This window comes from Carassius carassius, chromosome 42, assembly GCF_963082965.1.
Source record: "Carassius carassius chromosome 42, fCarCar2.1, whole genome shotgun sequence".
Lineage (NCBI taxonomy): Eukaryota > Metazoa > Chordata > Actinopteri > Cypriniformes > Cyprinidae > Carassius > Carassius carassius.
Window position 1 is genome coordinate 15412055 of NC_081796.1, and position 19855 is coordinate 15431909.

Below are 19855 nucleotides of genomic sequence, written 5' to 3' on the forward strand. Positions count from 1 at the left end.
GAAGTACAGCAGTTATTAGAAAGCTTTTCTAACAATGTAAAAGTCTTTACTGTAATTTTTTAAATGATTACAATATTTTATGTATTTTTGCTGAATTAAAGTATTGATTAAAAAACCCCGGATCCCAAACTTTTGAAAATACAATTGATAATATTTACAAAGCAGAATTCGTAAAGCTGCATTTCTGTGCTGATCACTTGAATTCTGTGGAATAGATCTAATTTGATAAAAAATTAGTTGAGAGTAATATATTTCTACTAAAAGATGAAAGCATGGTCAAAATAGCCTAAATGTTTAATAATGAACATATGAGATTCAGGGAATGTATGCTACAAGTCTATAGAAATCTGCACAACTCGCCATCATTCCACTGTGGTAATAAATAGCAAGTAATAAACCCAAATGTCCATTCACCATAATTTTCTTTGTGAGGCTGAAAGTTCAATATTGAATAGGAATATACTGCAATAATGGAGATCCCCCAAGGGAATCATAGGGCAAACACTATACCTCACTATGATTATAATGTTATATTGTCCCAGTTTATGAGCTTGCTAAATTGCCTTCCGCCTGGATTGAAAAGCTTCTCAAATTACCACGGTGGGGCAAATATTTGAGACCAAAGCACAGATACAACTCAAATTCATAAGTGCTCAAGGGCTTCATAAATTTCAAAGAAAACAGATTCACTTAAACAAGCGGAATCAATATATGATAGAGTACTAGAGAGAGATGAGAGGAGAGAGGCAATTGGCAGTTCTTTCAGTCTTCCAAGTTCACACTCCTTAAAGGTATCAGACTTTGGCTGAAGCCACAGGAAGAGCCATAGCTGTGTAGCCGATCTGACTCGAACCAGACAAATTAAAGAGTTGATCAGGGCTGTGGTTGAAACTGTCACGGTTCATAAATTCACTCTCTCTCTTTCGTCTAGCGTGCTGTTGTGTGTGTGTGTGTGGGCGTGGTCACTGATCAGCGATGATCAGCAGCGCCAGCTGGTTTCAATTGTTTGTCCCTATATAAGTTCAGTAACTGGTGTTTCATGTTGTCAGATTCGTTGTTTTCTCCCCGGTGTGCTCCCGTGCTGTTCCTGTGTCCTTGTTCCTGCCTAGTCTTCCTGTCTTCGTCGTTCGTTCCTGGATCGTCACGCAACACTGGATTACAGCTACTTCACGTGGATTACTCACTCACCGGGATTCAAGGGATCGTCACTGGATCGAGCACCACCACCAGTTGTTCACCGAAGTCCCTGCGTCATCTGACCATCAGCCTTGTGTCCGCCCGCCTGTGTCTCCTGTGATCGTGCTCATTAACCTGACCTTTTTGCTGTTTGTCAATAAATACGCCTTGCGTTTACATCCTGTGTCTGTCATACGTTACAGAATGGTCTGACCCATTATGGATGTAGCAGGCGCTTCTACATGGGACGAGTTTGCGGCTCGAAGTATCGCTAGAATGGACTCCCAGGAGGAAAACATCTCCCTCACAGGGAGGGCGGTCCAAGCGCTTGTGACGCAGGTGTCCGAGCTCACCCAGCAGATACAACAGCTCCGAGTTTCCACTGCGCCACCCACACCGCCGACTCCACCCCCTCTTCCAGAGCCGCAGCCGCGGCGCGAACCGAGACTACCGACACCCGAAGGATATTCAGGTGAACCAGAGTTTTGCAGAGCTTTTCTGACCCGATGTTCTATGCACTTTGCATTACAGCCTCAGACGTTCAACCAAGAGCGATCCAAGGTGGCGTTTGTGTTGACGCTACTCTCCGGCCGGGCGGCTCTCTGGGGAACGGCGGTGTGGGAGAATCAAGACCCATGCTGCGCCTCGTTCCAGGCACTCTCCGACGAGATGAGGAGGGTTTTCGATCGGGCAGTGGCGGGTAGGGAGGCGGCCAGACTACTCGCCGATCTTCGCCAAGGTCACGGTTCGGTGTCGGAGTATTCCATCCAGTTCCGCACCCTGGCTGCAGAGTGCCAATGGAACGAGGAGGCGCAGTGGGACAGATTCCTGCATGGGTTGGCTGACCGTATTCAGAGAGAGATTTACATGCTGGACCTTCCTACTAGTCTCAATGGACTCATCGAATTAGCTCTTCGAGTAGATGCTCGGCTGAACAGAATGGGCCGTTTCCAACAAGATCATCCAGTTCGCGGCATGGAGAACCGACGTTCTGAATTCCTGGATACGGTCAGCCCCTCTTACGATCCGGAACCCATGCAGGTGGGTAGAGCTCGGCTTTCCCGGGAGGAGAAGGAACCGCGGAGATCCCATGGACTGTGCCTTTACTGCGGGAGGGCAGGCCACTTCATCCACTCATGCCCGTTAAAAGACCAAGCCCGGTAGTGACTATGAGGCTACTATCGGGCGGGATCTCCACCGGGAAGACCTCATCCTCAACATCATCATCTACTCTCCTTCCGGTAAGACTAAGGTGGGCAACCAACACTCACGACACCCAGGCTTTATTGGATTCAGGGGCAGAATGTACTTTTATGGATATTGAACTGGCTAACCATCTCCACATTTCCACCACCCCTCTCACATACACGATCACTGTCAATGCTCTCAATGGACAACAGCTCTCCAACATTACACATGCCTCTGAACCCATCACTCTCATCACGTCTGGCAACCACACTGAGACAATAACATTCCTCCTCATAAGCTCACCTCTGGCACCCATCGTACTTGGTCATCCTTGGTTTACACAACACAATCCCAGAGTCGATTGGGGGCACAACACCATTTCTATGTGGAGTAATAAGTGTCATGAGTCATGTCTAGTGTCTGCGTGTTCGTCTGTACCTGTGTCTGTTTTCCAGAAGGAGGTGGTGAATTTATCTAACGTGCCCGAAGAGTACCAGGACCTGAGAGAAGTGTTCAGTAAGTCTCGTGCTGCTTCTCTTCCTCCTCATCGTCCCTATGACTGTGCTATAGACTTAGTACCAGGTGGGTCTCCGCCCAAGGGCAAGTTATATTCACTTTCTGTTCCAGAGAGGGAGGCTATGGAGAAATATATTTCTGATTCTCTAGCAGCCCTTGTTCTGGTCAAAGGCTTCCAAAGAAGACCGGAAAGCCATGGTGGTGGCAGAAGTGGCAAGAACTGAGCACGAACGCCTTAACATCAAAGCGGTGTCCCAGGGCCAGCAAGGACGTTGGACGTCATGGGAAGGTCTCACAGACAGGTCCATGTCATGGTCCGACCTATGGAAGATCCCCCAAGCTAGGCTCAGCTTCCTGATCAGAGCAACCTATGACACCTTGCCTTGTCCCCGAAACCTCCACCAATGGTTTGGTGCTGAAGAGACCTGTCCCCTTTGCAACACCAGCAATGCAAGCCTCCAGCACATCCTGTCGGGCTGCACGACAGCACTGTCCCAAGGCCGCTACAGGTGGCGACATGACCAAGTACTGAAAAAGCTGGCAGAGGTATCAGAGTCATGCAGAAAGGAGGCGAACAGTAGACCTTTCGCTCGAGGACGACATTCCATCCAGTTCGCGAGGGCTGGAGAGAGCGTCAGACCCTCCCGCCAGAGAGATACAGCAAGGCTCCTCCCACCGGGAAGTGAGTGGACCATGAGGGTCGACTTGGGAAAGCAGCTCCAGTTCCCCAGGGAGATAGTGGAAACATCCCTGCGGCCCGACATCGTCATGTGGTCAGAGGCTTGCAAGACCGTCCTCCTTGTGGAACTCACTGTACCATGGGAGGGAGGGGTGGAGGCTGCGTATGAGCGGAAGCGAGCCAAGTACTCTGATCTGGCGGCAGAGTGCAGGGAGGCGGGCTGGAAAGCCATTATATGCCCTGTAGAAGTGGGGTGTAGGGGTTTCATAGGTTCCTCAACCGCTCGCCTACTCCGCGACATGGGATGCACAGGAGCGAGGCATCGGAAAGCCATGAAAGAGCTGGCAGAGGAGGCAGAGAAAGGCAGCTTCTGGCTGTGGCTAAGGAGGAAGGAGAAGGGTTGGGGGGTAAACACCTAGGGCATCAGCAGGGGGTGGCAGGGAGAGATCCCTGCCATCGCTCCGCCACCATGAGACGTACTGGGGTTAAAGGAGCGAAACGTTGATGAGTGGTGGTCCCCAGCTGACGACCCGCTCAGGCTTACAGAAGTGTTCAGTGAGGTGTCACGGCACACCAGTTCAAAAGGCACTGGAGGAGGTGCGTCAGGCAGTGATGTCCAGCAGGAAAACCAACACCTGTATCTTGATAGACCTTCCTCATCTCCAGCGGGGGCGGGGTATCTTTTTTGTGGGGAAGAAGGATGGGTCTCTGCGACCGTGCATTGATTATCGAGGGTTGAACAACATCACGGTAAAGAATACTTATCCTTTGCCGTTGATGTCTTCAGCTTTCGAACGATTGCAGGGAGCATCTATCTTTACAAAATTGGATTTACGTAAAGCTTATCATTTGGTTCGCATAAGGAAGGGAGATGAATGGAAGAACGCATTTAATACCCCCAGAGGGCACTTTGAATACTTGGTTATGCACTTCGGGCTCTCCAACTCGCCCGCAGTCTTCCAAGCGTTCGTCAATGACGTGTTGAGAGATATGGTCGATCAATTCATATATGTTTACCTGGATGACATATTGATCTTTTCCTCTTCTCTCCAGGAACACGTTCAGCACGTCAGACGAGTGCTTCAGAGATTGCTAGAGAATGGGCTTTTTGTCAAGGCGGAGAAATGCGTATTTCATGCACAGTCCGTCCCCTTTTTAGGGTACATCGTCTCTTCTGAGGGAGTGCGTATGGATCCTGATAAGATTAAGGCTGTGATAGATTGGCCAAGTCCAGATTCCCGTAAGGCCCTACAGAGGTTTCTGGGATTCGCCAATTTTTATCGACGTTTTATTCGTAACTTCAGCCAACTAGTCGCTCCTCTGACCGCCTTGACCTCCCCCAGAACGACGTTCAGGTGGTCCGATACAGCGGAAGCTGTATTTGCCAAACTCAAGAGCCACTTCGTTTCGGCTCCCATCCTCGTTGCCCCTGATCCATCACGGCAGTTCGTGGTGGAGGTCGACGCGTCAGAGGTGGGGGTAGCTGCAGTTCTTTCTCAACGTTCTGCCACAGACGATAAGGTTCACCCTTGCACGTTTTTTTCTCATCGTTTATCACATGCAGAACGTAATTATGACATTGGTAACCGGGAGTTGTTGGCAGTCAAGTTAGCACTGGAGGAATGGCGGCACTGGTTAGAAGGTTCTGGGGTACCTTTTATCGTTTGGACCGATCACAAGAACCTAGAATACATTAGAACTGCTAAAAGACTCAACTCTAGGCAGGCTCGGTGGGCACTTTTTTCCGGTCGTTTTGACTTTTCTCTTTCGTACCGCCCGGGTTTCAAAAACATCAAACCCGATTCCTTATCTCGTATTTTTGACCATTCCGAACGCCCGTCTACTCCCGAGTGTATTTTACCCGAGACATTAGTGGTCTCCACTCTCAATGGGAGGTCGAATCGAGGGTCATGAAGGCCTTAGAAGGGGTAACGCCTCCGCCCGATTGCCCACCGAACCGGTTATTCGTGCCTGAGCAGTATCGGTCTGAAGTCATTCAGTGGGGTCATTGCTCCAGTATAGCTTGTCATCCAGGAGTCAATCGTACCAGTTTTTTGTTTAAGCAACGATTCTGGTGGCCGTTAATGGCTCGTGATATCCGTAGTTTTGTTTTGACTTGCTCTGTTTGTGCCACTGGTAAGACGTCCAACCGACCCCCTGATGGGTTACTACAACCGCTGTCAGTCCCTTCGAGACCCTGGTCCCACATCGCGCTAGGTTTTTTCACCAAATTTTGGCAGGAGTTTTGTAGAATATTGGGGCCAACGGTTAGTCTCTCTTCGGGGTTTCACCCCCAAAGCAATGGTCAATCAGAGAGAGCCAACCAAGATCTGGAGAGAGTGTTGCGATATTTGGTTTCCAAGAATCCTTCCTCTTGGAGCCAACAACTTTCTATGGTGGAGTACGCCCATAACTCGTTACCAGTGTCAGCTACGGGCCTTACTCCGTTTGAGGGTAGTTTAGGTTACCAGCCACCGCTCCGTCTCTAATAAACTTGCCCCAAAATTTATTGGCCCATTTCCTGTCACCAAGATCATTAGTCCGGTGACAGTCCGCCTCAAACTTCCTCCTACGTACAGGAGAATTCACCCCGCCTTCCATGTATCCAAAATCAAGCCCGTGTTTTGGGCACCTATTAATCCGCCTGTCCCGGTTCCTCCCCCGCCGCGTCTCGTAGATGGGGAACCTACCTTTTTGGTTAGTCGTATTCTGGACTCGAGAAGGAGGGGACGCGGATTTCAGTACCTGGTGGACTGGGAGGGTTACGGTCCGGAGGAGAGAAGTTGGGTTCCCGCTAGAGACATTCTGGATCACTCTCTGATCGATGATTACAATCGTCAGGTAAGTCCGCCAGGGAACGCCAGGAGGCGTTCTTAGGGGAGGGGGTACTGTCACGGTTCATGAATTCACTCTCTCTCTTTCATCTAGTGTGCTGTTGTGTGTGTGTGTGTGTGTGGGCGTGGTCACTGATCAGCGATGATCAGCAGCGCCAGCTGGTTTCAATTGTTTGTCCCTATATAAGTTCAGTAACTGGTGTTTCATGTTGTCAGATTGTTGTTTTCTCCCCGGTGTGCCCCCGTGCTGTTCCTGTGTCCTTGTTCCTGCCTAGTCTTCCTGTCTTCGTTGTTCGTTCCTGGATCATCACGCAACACTGGATTACAGCTACTTCACGTGGATTACTCACTCACCGGGATTCAAGGGATCGTCACTGGATCGAGCACCACCACCAGTTGTCCACCGAAGTCCCTGCGTCATCTGACCATCAGCCTTGTGTCCGCCCGCCTGTGTCTCCTGTGATCGTGCTCATTAACCTAACCTTCTTGCTGTTTGTCAATAAATATGCCTTGCGTTTACATCCTGTGTCTGTCATACGTTACAGAAACATGAGCCAAATTCCTCAGGAAGGCAACCGGAGGTCATAAAACATTCTGTGCCACAAGTCCCAAGCAAGATAACCAACCAACCAACTTTTTCACAGAACAGCTTTCAACATTAACACCACTAGAACAATTATTGACAATTTCAATTCGGAGAAGAGATTGTCAAATTTATTGTTCATAATTGAAATGCAACGCTGGAAATCTTTGTCAAATAATGTCTTTTCTACATATATATGGACCAAAATGAACTCAAAAGGACTTATAAATGAATATCAGTCCATCGCTTCACTCCATATTCATTTATGTGTAACCCACACATTTGACTATCATGTTATAATCACTTATTGTGTATGTCTTTTAATAACTATTGGATAGCTAAAAGATACATATTCGTGTTTAGTGTGTACGTGTTCGAATCTGTTAGCTTGAAACAGTCATCTGTCAAATGTATCATATTCTTGTTTTAGGAATCATGTCCAAAATTAGACCCTGCAAGAGCGAGAAAAATTCGGACCACATGCTTGATAACATGATTTATGATACCCCCGAGCCAAGACAATATCTGATTGGTTCATGACAACATTTGAAGTGTGGCCAACAGGCCAGTTTAAATACTTAGGACACCATAAAATCTTGCTTTTAGTTTTTAGCTTTTAGCTTTTAGCTTCTAGCTTTGCTCTGCTATTAGTCATGTATGCTTTTAGTTTTAGCCTTGCTTTTGCTATTAGTCATGCCTGCTTTTAGCTTGTAGCTTTGCTTCCTAGCTTTAGCTTTTAGCCATGCTTTAAGCGTTCTTTAAGCGCGGTTCCAGCGTGCTTCGGCCTGCACGCCTGTTGCTACTTAGCCACGATGAGAAGAAACACCACCTAGTCTCGGCAAACTTTACTTCTTTTCTTTTCCGTTTGAGAGTTTCGTGTTCTGAGTTAAGTTTTGTAACGCCGTGTCTGACCTCGACTGCCCGCTCAACTTCAACCAGCCCACACAACTCTGCGTCTTCAGCCAACGCCCAACCACAGGCTTCCCAAGACGTCACTTCAGCGACTACTGAACTTCCAGCCAATCAGCGACATCGGAAACCCCCTTTCGATGACAACAAAGGGAACACAGGCAATGTACCTTCAGACATTTGTACTGGTGTATCTAATATAATTTTAACCTCATTGAGGAACTCAGTGCGAGGGTTAATTAAGTGATTGATGGTTGTTCATGTCTATGCAATTTCACGTATTGCTGTAAACTTGGGATTCCACATTTCCATTGTCTTAAACTCATCTTTCCCTAACTTTCAATCTTCCTGCAACTTGTGTGAATGTGTGAGTGCGTGCGTTTATGTGCTAGATTAGTTTATATGTCTTAGATTTATCTAATAAAGCCTTATTCATATTGAAAAGAGAAGTATCTTGTGTTTTGTGCTTACAAGTTAATGTCTTAAACTGCCGATCTTGTTACTGTGCTAATTGATAGTGTTTTCACTATACTTTGGATATTAATATCCAGCGCAGATTTGATGTTAAACTGCTCGTTCAGTGAATCGCAGGGCGTCTCAGTGATCAGCCGTGAAACAGTGATTCTGTTCAAATTCCCTTTAAAATCTTAAATGATTCCCTTTGAGCTAAATTGACCTGTTTCCCTTACAGCTGAATGCATATAAGGAGCAAAACAAATGCCACCAAGCATGACAATCTGAAGCTTTTTTCCAACTTATCCCATTAACACAATGGAACATGTCTGTGATCGGTGCGATTCATCAAACTATCAGCAACATGACTCGTCAGTGTTGGTCTTACAGGCTTACATTTCATGAGTGGAAAATCACTGGCAATTTTAATTTGCCCTGTCAATTTTGGTTGTAATTGAACATGCAGTAATGCTCTGAATATCTATTAGTTTTTTCTTATAAGGTATAATGGCACTAACGATTAAAAGACAAATGTGTAAAGGAACCATATTTTAAACCACTGACATGTTGGAGCATTAACATCTTAATGCTAAAGATTTTACATACGCTCCCAGACAGTAACAATTTTGTTTGTAAACTGCAGCATTTGACTAACTCTAACTGGGTTCATTAGTAAATAAACAGAAAACAAAGAAAAGCAAACACATCTTCACTCGATTCCTCATGTTTAATTACATTTATTCATTTTAGCTGACGCTTTCATCCAAAGTGACTTACAATTGCTATATATGTCAAAGGTCACACGGCCCTGGAGCAACTAGGGGTTAAATGTCTTGCTCAGGGACACATTGGTGTCTCACAGTGGATTCGAACCTGGGTCTCTCACACCAAAGGCATGTGACTTATCCACTGTGCCAACACCCCCACAGAAAACATTTTAAAAGTTGGACCATTCTCTTGACAGCTGCACACTTGATTACCATGGCAACAACTTTGCTGTAACACCACCTAATTATGATTAAATATCTGTTACCTAGGAAAGTAATCAGCACTTGCCATTGGCTCCCGAGAGATGATGATTAAATGCTGAAAAAACATTGAGGAACTTGCCAGCACTAGATGTCAATATGATCGTGATAATTCTCGATTTAAACAAAAAGTGGGATTTTCATATTATCTGGCTATTAATGAGAGATTCAATTCTAAGGAAACACTCTGTCAGATATGTTTTGTATGAATCATCTTGAATCATTTTGGGAAGAAGTTCTAATCCCTAACATGGTACCATTCCCACCCATTATAAATGGATTCGCCACACTGAATCATTCATGACATGCCAATTAACTTAAAGTAACGGCCGGTAATCTTCAGTGCTAAAGAAAAAGATGATGAAAACTCGTTTCAATGCATTTAAATCAGTAGGCTGAAAATTCACTGAATTGCTGAAATAGTAAGCAAAAGTAAGAAGATGGCAATTACTCAAGTGTCCCCTCTGGAATTTGACTTAACTACAGCCTATTAGCAAGACTACACTCATTTACGGGACTATCAGACTTCTCATCTACATTACCAAAGCCAATTTGTGGCTCAAGAGAAGCAGAATGGACCTTTAACCTGGACAAGAACAACAAGCTGAGCAGAAAAAAAAAATCACACAGTATAGATGAAAGTTTACTGTATGACCCTACTGACCTGTGCGATGTCTGGGTCCATCTCCTATCCAACATCATTACGAAAAGGATAGATTAATGTTCAGCAGCACTTGAGATTTCATTTTCAGTAACCAGAACTGAAAGAGGTAACAGTTGGGGATAGAATAGCATACTAAAATATGTTTCTTGCAATACTTATTCAGTTGTGCCGCAACACCATTACTGAATCTACAGCTTGAAACAGATTTTTAATGAATCAAAAGCATAGAGTGCAATCAATGCAGTATTATTCCCACACAGAGGATTCTGATATACAGTTTTTTTTTCAGTAAATCAAAAACATGCAATAAGTGTAGTCTGATCCCCGAATTGACTCTTATGAGTTTGTTCTGTTTAGAAAATCATACACATAGGATGCAATCAGTGTAGTCTGATTCCTAAACGAATGGCTCTTTTGATCAGTTCTTCTAAGCGAATCAGAAACATACAGTACAAACACTGTTACCTGTCTACAAATCTGTGCTGACCAGCTGGCCCACATCTTTTCATAGATCTTCTACAGATCACTGGAGCTGTGCCTCCCTGCCTGCTTCAAATGCTCCTCCATCACACATTCCAAAGAAACCCAAAATCACAGGACTGAATAAGTACAGACCTGTTGCCTTAACATCTTAGGTCATGAAGTCATTTGAGAGACTGGTGTTGGCTTATCTGAAGGGCTTTAATGGACCCTTACCAGACCCCCTGCATTTTCATTTTTGAGCACACAGGTACATCTGGGCAAACCGGGGACTTCTGTGAGGATCCTGTTCGTGTACTTCAGTTTGGCCTTCAACACCATCATCCCAGCACTCCTCCAGACCAAACTAACCCAGCTCTCAGTCCCTAGTTCTATCTGTCCGTGGATCACCAGCTTTCTGACATATAAGCAACAGCTAGTGAGACTAGGGAAGTTCATGTCAAACAGCCACATCATCAGGACTTGGGCCTCTCAGGGTTGGGTCCTCTGTCAAGCTTCTGAAGTTTGCAGATGACACTACAGTCATAAGCCTTATCCAGGACAGTGACAAGCCTGCTTACAGTCAAGAGGTTGAGCAGCTGGCTGTCTGGTGCAGCCTTAACAACCTCGAGTTTAACAAGCTCAAAACTGTGGAGATGATTGTGGACTTTAGGAGAAACCCCATTCACTATAATGAGCAGCACTGTGGCAGAAGTCGAGTCATAACTTTCACAAGAATTATGAATTATGAAGAATTATTTATTATGAAAGAGTAACAGAAATAGCTGCCTAGTTAATGTGGCCACAACCTGCAGTAATTACTGAATGGCAAGTGCCTAATTAGATTCAGGTGAGCTATAGGTGTGTGTATGTGTGTGTGTGTGTGTGTGTGTGTGTGTGTGTGTGTGTGTGTATAAGGAACCCTTATGAAACAAAAATATATTGCAGTATATTGGGAAATATCATGTAATATATTAGGCATATATTCTTATATATATTTATTTTTTCCAATATATTGCAATATATTGAAAGTGGCAATCATTTGTATATTTTGCAATATATTATGTAATATATGTATCATCAATATATTATTAAATGTATTCAAATATATAATATTTTAGAAAATAAAAAGGGAAATTAATATATTACAATATATCACAATATATTTTAAGAAATATATTGGTAAATATATTTTCTTTTCGTAAGGGAATGCTTACTGCATTGTCGGTGAACGTGTTGAATGGTGGCTGTTGCTGCAATCTTGGACGCTGGCTTTTTGATTTTTTTCCAGCGTAATTGATCTTTGAGTTGAGCCCTACAGGGCAAGCGTTGGCCAATCACTGCGTTGTTGCATCTATGTATGTTACCACGGAGAAACAATTATTAAAGTTGGGTTGAGCTGTTGGCTCTATGCACTTTGTTTGTTTTAATATGCTGCCTGGGCTGTGCTTATCAATCATAGTCTGATGTCGGAAGGGGTGATTTGCTAACAATCAGGTGGGTAAACTATTGATTTATCATGTGAACATTCATAAAAGACCTGCTGTTTTTATCATGTTCCCTTCTGTTTTAGCTGAAGAGTCACCACTTGTAATATGTCCGTGTGATCGTGGATAGCCGATTGGGATAGTGACCTGGCTTCCCCTTCCTTTCCTTTTTTTTTGTTTGTTTTGTTTTCTTTTTTTGTTTTAAACCCTTCTTTTGTGTTGCACATTGCCGCGGCTGTCTGTCTTGTCATCGGTCTCGCTCATCAGGCAAGGCCGTATCAAGTGAACTAGACATCGGAGGATCGTGAGATCCGATTATTAATCAGTGTAGTTGTTTGGTCACCCCACATTGTTTCAACTGGATGATTGAGTACTTGTGAGGTTTGTATGCTTTATTTATTGTTGTGTGAATGAATTTATAAATTGATGTGAATTGGCTGAGTGTGATTTGGCTGTGTTTGTGCTTGTGCTTTATGGTTATGGTCTCATGTCTGGAGAATGTTTAATGCGATTTTACTTTGTCATGTTGTTACTTTGTATTTTGTTTGAGATCATGATGTAATTTGTAAAATAACTTTTCCTTTAATTGTTTCATTTATTATTATTATTATTATTTATTATTATTATTATTTTTTTTTTTGTGAAAGTTAATTTTGTTTTTGAAAGTTAAAAACCCTATGGGCGACACAAAAGCATCTTATAATTTGCCAAAAGAACTACACTTCCAAATATTTCTTCATTAAATGTTCTAAAACAATTGTTAATGGAATAATTAAAGAACCAGAATCACTGTCTGCCTTTTTGGTTTAACAAACAACTAGCAGTAGATTGTTGAATTTGAAGCTATAAGGATTAGCGATTCATTGCAGCATTCCCATAAACCTTATCGGCTATTTATGAAGGTAGATTGATTATGAATGCTCTCAATTCAGCATCTATACTCCAGAATTAAAGAATTCAAGAAGCATGACTAAGGCAATCATTTATTAATTTGTCAAGGTAACGATTCTCTGCAGATGGAGAAAAAAAAGTCAAAGCACTTAAAACTAGACTCAATTTGCATTCTAATACCCCATGTCAGATTAACAAGAAAACCCCTGCCATGCAACCACACGTATAAACCTGCCTAAAATATATAAGGTTTCAACAATGAAGTTTTAAAGGATTTGAGAGGCATTCTAAAACATGTGCATGGGTTACATTTATATTTGATGAAAAAAATAACTAATAATTCCTTGAGGGGGGGGGGGGGGCTGGGTTATATGATCTATTAGACAACAAATGGATGATGTCCAGTCAACCGGATTCTTTATAGAGCTATGGTTACTCTTGTACTGTAATCTGTTGTACAGAAGAACAAGTGACAGCCCATATCAATACACTGATAAAGTCTACGATTCAGATCCTAAAGACCTATTAGCCTGGGTCAGACAACAACATTAATCTCATAGCCATCACTGAGCACTTACTATGCATGGAACCCTATCAAGTTATAACCTGAAACTCTTCCATGCTAGAGTTCAATGATGAGACAATTTGCTTTTCTTAAAAGAGATAAAGAATTCCATAGAGGTGGAGCCCAATTAGCCTTGAGGTTAACACTGTAAGAATAGCTACCCTTTCTCTTAATGGCCTATTAGCACAGGAGTTTGGCAAGTGTCTACTTCAGACTAACAAAGACACCTCTAAAGTCAACAAAAAAGGACAATTTCATTAAGATGAAGACTAGCCTTTTTAATATCTCAGTTGTTTTTTCTAAACAGTGGTAACGTTTAAATATAAATTAATTTCTCATCCAGTTCTTCCAAGACCAAATTATTCAGACTATATTATCCACATTCATTCCAAGATACTTCAGAGAAATGCAGAGACAAAATGTATACCCAACTAAAATATACTCTATTTACAATACTTTCTTAATCGACAGCAAAACTGACCAAACGATTTTTATGTTTTGGTATTTTTCCTTTTTGCATGGATTAAAGATTTTTAGCAGCTTCTATTGGTGAGGTTGATAATTGCAACCAATGGCTCAGTCCCCCGCTCAGCCCTCCCTTTAGAGAAGCTACGGTGGCTGGCACAGGTAAAGATGTCTTCGGTAAAGACAGCAGAGAGCAATGAGATTTCTTCAAAAAGGTAAATCAAGGAATTATATTTACTTATTTATTCAATAAATCATTTATTGAATTATTTACGAGTTATTACGAATGTTAATGTACGAATGTTTTTACGAATGTTAATGTACTTGTTTATCATTGTGTCAGTTTTTTATTCGCAAAAACAACAAAGTGACAAACCGCGCTCTGTAGAGCAGTTTGTCCATTTAGGGCTACTTTACAAACATAGTGGCGACTTCCATGTAAGGGGACCCACTGTATATGTAGATATAAATTACTCAATCTAAGGTAATAAAAATTTAACGGTTCACTAAAAAAAGGTCTTTATACACCTCTGAAAACATAATTACTGTGTGTGTGTGTGTGTGTGTGTGTATATATATATATATATATATATATATATATAGCATTTCTGTAAATAGATCTTTGTAAATATTACACATTGCACCTTTAAAATCATTACAAAAGATATATATCTCAAATGCTGCTCTTTTGAATGTTTTATTCATCAAAGAATCCTAAAAAACATTTATCAAAGTATTAAAAAAAATATTAAGCAGCATGTCTGATTTAAGCTGTAAAAGAGAAACCTGAGCATAAGAGTTAAACTTTGGGACATGATGCAACTTTACCATATTGCTAAAGTTGGTGCTGATTGATCATACAGCATCTAAATGTATGACATTGAAACATTAAGTAAATTATCAAGTAGATGCTGCTTTGCCAGAAAAAAAGGGGGCTGATGAAACCTTATGAGATCTTCATGTAACTGGCATTGAGTCTCTGTGTGGGAAGAATGTCAGCTCACCTGATGCAATGTCCACACGCAAGTTTTTCTGCTGAGTGACGTTAATGTGTGCTGTGACTTTTCCATCGTTTAGAGACAATTCTAGCATTCCATCTGCCAAGGAGCTGAACAGGAGCAGGCCACTGGGGTTCCAGGTACGGAACTGGAATCTCACAGACACCATATTGTGGTCCCTCCTCCCTGGCAGCTGCAGAAAGCTGGTGCTATTGAAGAAGACGGGGAACGTGTGCGTGTCCACGCAGGAGAACGTCAGGTTGCGCTGAAAATGGGCCAGCAAAGAACTTTTAGATGTTTTTCTCAGAAAAGAGATGTCTCTGTACAACATCAAATTTGATGTAACACACTGCATATTGTATTTCTCATATGCAACATTTAATAAATGTACAAAGCTGCAAAATAAAGTGAATCGAAAATAAATCTGTGTCTGAAATGGTTGAGGACCTTTCATGTGGAACATAGGCTTAAAGAAAGATCCCTTAAAATGCTGCTACAGCATGTTCCCAACCACGCTGTCGATTTCTGAACTTTAAGCTAGAAAAGGGGCCGCATGGAAGCAATGACAAGGACTGTTATTCATAACTCTTCAGCTCTACGTCCTTCTAAATGGTAATTTTGAGCCACCGAATGCACTTCAGACTTATTTCAAATATAGAGAACTTAATCAGTCTCATCACAATGAAAGAGAAAAGTGTACTCAGCCTTCCTCAGTGCTTCATAACAGAACCTCGGCTCATGTGATGTGTTTTATTAACCTTGAACATACTGTAATCCTTCGGACAGGAATAACAATTCAGAGCCTGTCTATGGTGGAGCCATGTCAAACTTTAGTGGAAAGGAGGAGAATCATGCTATTTTCTCGCTATAAAAAAAAAAAAAAAATCTGACATTTGCTCATCCTCATCTTGTTCAAACCTGTATGACTTTCCTTCTTTTGTGGAACACAAAAGAGGATATTTTCAAAACTGTCTCTGTGGTTTTTGTACAATGAGTGTCAGAGGAGTCCAGTGTTGTTTTGGACCTAACTGACAATCACTGACTTTCAAATATCTGAAACAAATGAAATGGATCCATACAGCATATATATGAGGTTTAAAATGCAAGCTCCATCAATATCACGTTGGAACCGCTCTACATTCTGAAGTGTCAACCTTGCACAGTTCTTCATGGTCATACACCTCCACAAAATCCTCCAGACGAAAACAACCCACCTAAATGTGTTACATTTGCACAGAACTGTCATGAACGGCAAAGTATGCACTAAAACTCTTATCAGCCAGATGTGGTTTGTGGAGTTGATTGAAAAGGGTACACAAAACTTACAAAACTAGAAGAGTCCAGTTTTTTTCTTCTGGCCAGGTCAGTGATGTTCTCTCCATTGTAGTTGATGCTTTCCATGCAGCCTTTGAAGTTTCTTCTACCTTCTGAGACTGGCTTCCCAGAATAAGGCATTCCTCCGAAAGTCAGCTACATGGAAAAAAATAAAAAATAAAATAAATCAGACATAAGTCAGAAAAACAGTATCAAAGCATTGCAACCCTCCAAGACCAACACAGCAATATAAACAAGAGAGTGGAGTAAGATGGCTGGTAAACTGAGTCGCCTCCTTCATCTAGTAAATTGTGCACAATATTTTTTTCACGTTAGAAATGCATATGAGAAAAGCCATTTTTATGCTAAAAACATGTTTTTGCATGTTAAAAGTAAATTTGGTAACACTTTACATTAAGGTTCTCTTTGTAAAGGGATTATAAAGGTGTAATTAACTAATAACTCATTTTAAAATTCATTATAAATCATTAAGCAATTACAAATACATGAATAAAAAGCGTGATTTTAATGCAATACCTGCCAGAGACATTTTAACTCACGTTATAAATCCTTAATAAATATATTTATTCATAGGAAGTTCACTCAAAACCAGATTCCTGATGTATTTCATAGTGCAGCAAAAATAGACTATTATAGCAAGACAAACACATCCTGCTGTATCAGGCACAGCCAAAAAAATTTAAGTTTGCAACAATGGATTAAAATTAGAGATGTTCCGATACCCTTTTTCTGTTCCCAAAATCTAACAATGCAAACTAAAAAAGGTATTTTAGTTTTACAATATAACTGTATAAAAAACTGCAACAAATAAATCTAGGAATATAAAAAATTATATATTAATCAGATAATCTCTTTACAACAAAACAAGTAAAAAACAAGCAACCGTGTAGGCATAATTATTATTATTAATAGAGACGTATTATTACTACATAGAGACGTAGCTAAATCTACTGTAAGCTACAACAGTAGCTTAATATATTGTCAATTTACTCGCCATGAAGATCTTTGAGTGGCTGTGATTATGATATGACAGTTTTCTTAAATGAAACGGTAAATTCTCATGAAGTGACGGTTTATACGTTCGTGTCCTCATACACGGCAGAGACTACAAAACAGCGAGCTCCCTTGCATCTGCACCCGTCACTCACAGAGATGTAGAATTTGCAGGAGTAATATTTAAATAGTATTTTGCAGTTTAATATTCACAGACACTAGTATATATAGTCGGCTACAGTCTGGAGCCCTGCGCTTAGACTAACACAGAAGCGACTGAATGCAGCTGCGGGTACCAAATATACTCGGGAGTCGGTAACTTACTACCAGTACTAAAGAGACGCTGGTATCATCACATTTTTACGTTTTCAGCACCGACTTGGTAGTGAAGTGCCAGTACTTGTGGCATCCCTAGTCGCCATTTTACTGTCTGGTTGGTCCAGTCTGAAATACTGCTAAACAGCGGACATACTGCTAACCACTGATCAATAATATAGAAGCGGCTTCACTGTCTGTTGGCAGTTTAGAACGCGATGAGCGATCCAGTCATATATAGATCAGTGCTGCTAAAGCGTTTTCATTTCTTCTTCGCTGCTCTAAACAGGGGTTGCTTGTGGCAACACAGCACAACTTCCAATGTTTGCAATGCATTCTGAGCAGCGAAGAAGAACCGTGCAGCAGTTAGGCAAAGCTAGCGGTCATAACTAGGTCTTGAAAATGGTATCGGATCGGTATATGGGTTCATGTACTCGCCGATGCCGATGCCAGAATTTGTTGTGGTATCAGTGATATTTCCGATACTAGTATCGGAATCGGAACAACTCTAATTAAAATCATACATAATTTGTAAAATCAGATGATATCTAGCTATTAAAAGATGCTTAGTAGCCTAAGTACTATTAGTATTATTCAAGAAATTTCAAACAAAGCCCCAGAAAAAAACACTAGCACTTCAACAAAATAATCAATAAATGCAATTGTTTGTAAATGCTGTCTGCACTCCAGCAGAAAACGACTCACTGGTTTGGATCCATTCTCAGCTCAATTAATCAGACACTTTCGCTTTAATTGGGGTCAATTTGTCTTAGACCGACTGAGCTGTAACCAGCTCTGTAGCATCCAACAGTGCCAGGAGCGTCTGAATAGATAAGTATTGGCCCTCAGACCATATTCTTTACATCACTAAAAATCAATTTCCTATAAATTCCTCTACAGCTCTTGTTAATACGCATCATCTCTGTTTGATAACATTAATATCCTGTAATAGCGTGGATTAATCCTGTGCGAAGAAGCGGATTTTAAACCTTCTGTGCTGAAAAGAATGACAAGGGATAAAAATCCCACTCCAAACAAGGTTTAGCACAGTGCAAACCTCCCTGGGACAAAATGTCTTGGTGTGACATCACACTATAAATCATCTTAGATGAGAATTAAATTCATGCTTATTTAAATTGAGAATTCTCACAGCATTTCCTCCTCATTGTCATCCTTGTGATTACCTGTTATGGGGAGAAACATTCTGGGCTTTAGCATCCTGTTAAATTAAGTTCAGAGCAATAAATCATTCACTTTCTCAGTCCTACCTCATAGTCCAGGTCAAGGTGGTCAAACTCCCCATTGGTGCGGAAGTGCTGAGTATGCTGATCAAGGGTGAAATTGACATTTCTCCTGTAGCGCTCAATTACTATAGAATGCCAATGATGATCGTCCAGCAGACTGCCACTAGTCACAGATGTATGGCCCAGGATGGAGCCGTACTGATTACTTCCTATAGTTTATTAGACATGGGAGGCCATCGTTAATAAAAAAACACAATATCTTCACCTTCGCTGCAGTCATCACACTACATATGAGATGTTTATTCCCTCATGATATGAAAGATAATGGATTTTGTGTCTTTAAGTATTTCTTTTCCCTCCAGCTAGATTTTTTCAGCGGGTCCATGAGATATTAAAGGGATAGTTCACGCAAATGAAAATTCACCCTCATTTTGTACCAAACTTCTTATTCTGTGGAAAATCCCGGGGAGCAGTTGGGGGTTCGGTGCCTTGCTCAAGGGTGGAATTGCCAGCCCAAGACTCGAACCTACAACCTTAGGAGTCATACTCTCTAACCACTAGGCCACGACTTCCCAATAAGTATTTTATGCTCATTCATTTTATGAAACATACAGTAAAATAGAAGTATTGTGAAATATTATTACATTTGACCAATTTTTTTGCTTTAATATTTTTGTAAATGCATATTTTCCTGTGAAAGCAAAGCTGAATTTTCAGCAGTCATTACTCCAGTCTTCAGTGTCACATGATTCAGAAATCATTCTAATAGGCTGATTTGCTGCACAAGAAACATTTCTTAATATTATCAATGTTGTGAACCATTGTTCTGCTTAATATTTTTGTGGAAACTGTGATACATATTTTTTTCAGGATTCTCTGATGAATAAAGCATTTAAAACAACAGCTTTTAGTTGATTTAAAACTATTTTGTAACAAACATTAACATAAATGTCTTATGTTTTTGATCAAAATATTGCATCATTGCTGAATAAAAGTATTATTTTTTTTAATTTGAATAAATAAAACAAATAGTTCTACTACCCCCAAACTTTTTTTGTTTTGTTTTGTTTGAG

The 19855-nt window shown here is 41.5% G+C and overlaps 1 protein-coding gene across 1 annotated transcript in view; it reads right to left on the reverse strand.

Moving 5' to 3' along the window:
• LOC132123913 (contactin-associated protein-like 2) overlaps positions 1-19855 on the reverse strand; it is a 394838-nt gene that overhangs the window by 169648 nt on the left and 205335 nt on the right. The window contains exons 6-8 of the mRNA XM_059534600.1: positions 18807-18991; positions 16222-16365; positions 14902-15160 (exon numbers count right to left, since the gene is read on the reverse strand). Of these exons, the coding sequence (XP_059390583.1) occupies positions 14902-15160; positions 16222-16365; positions 18807-18991 (588 nt within the window). The remainder of the gene's footprint in view (positions 1-14901; positions 15161-16221; positions 16366-18806; positions 18992-19855) is intronic.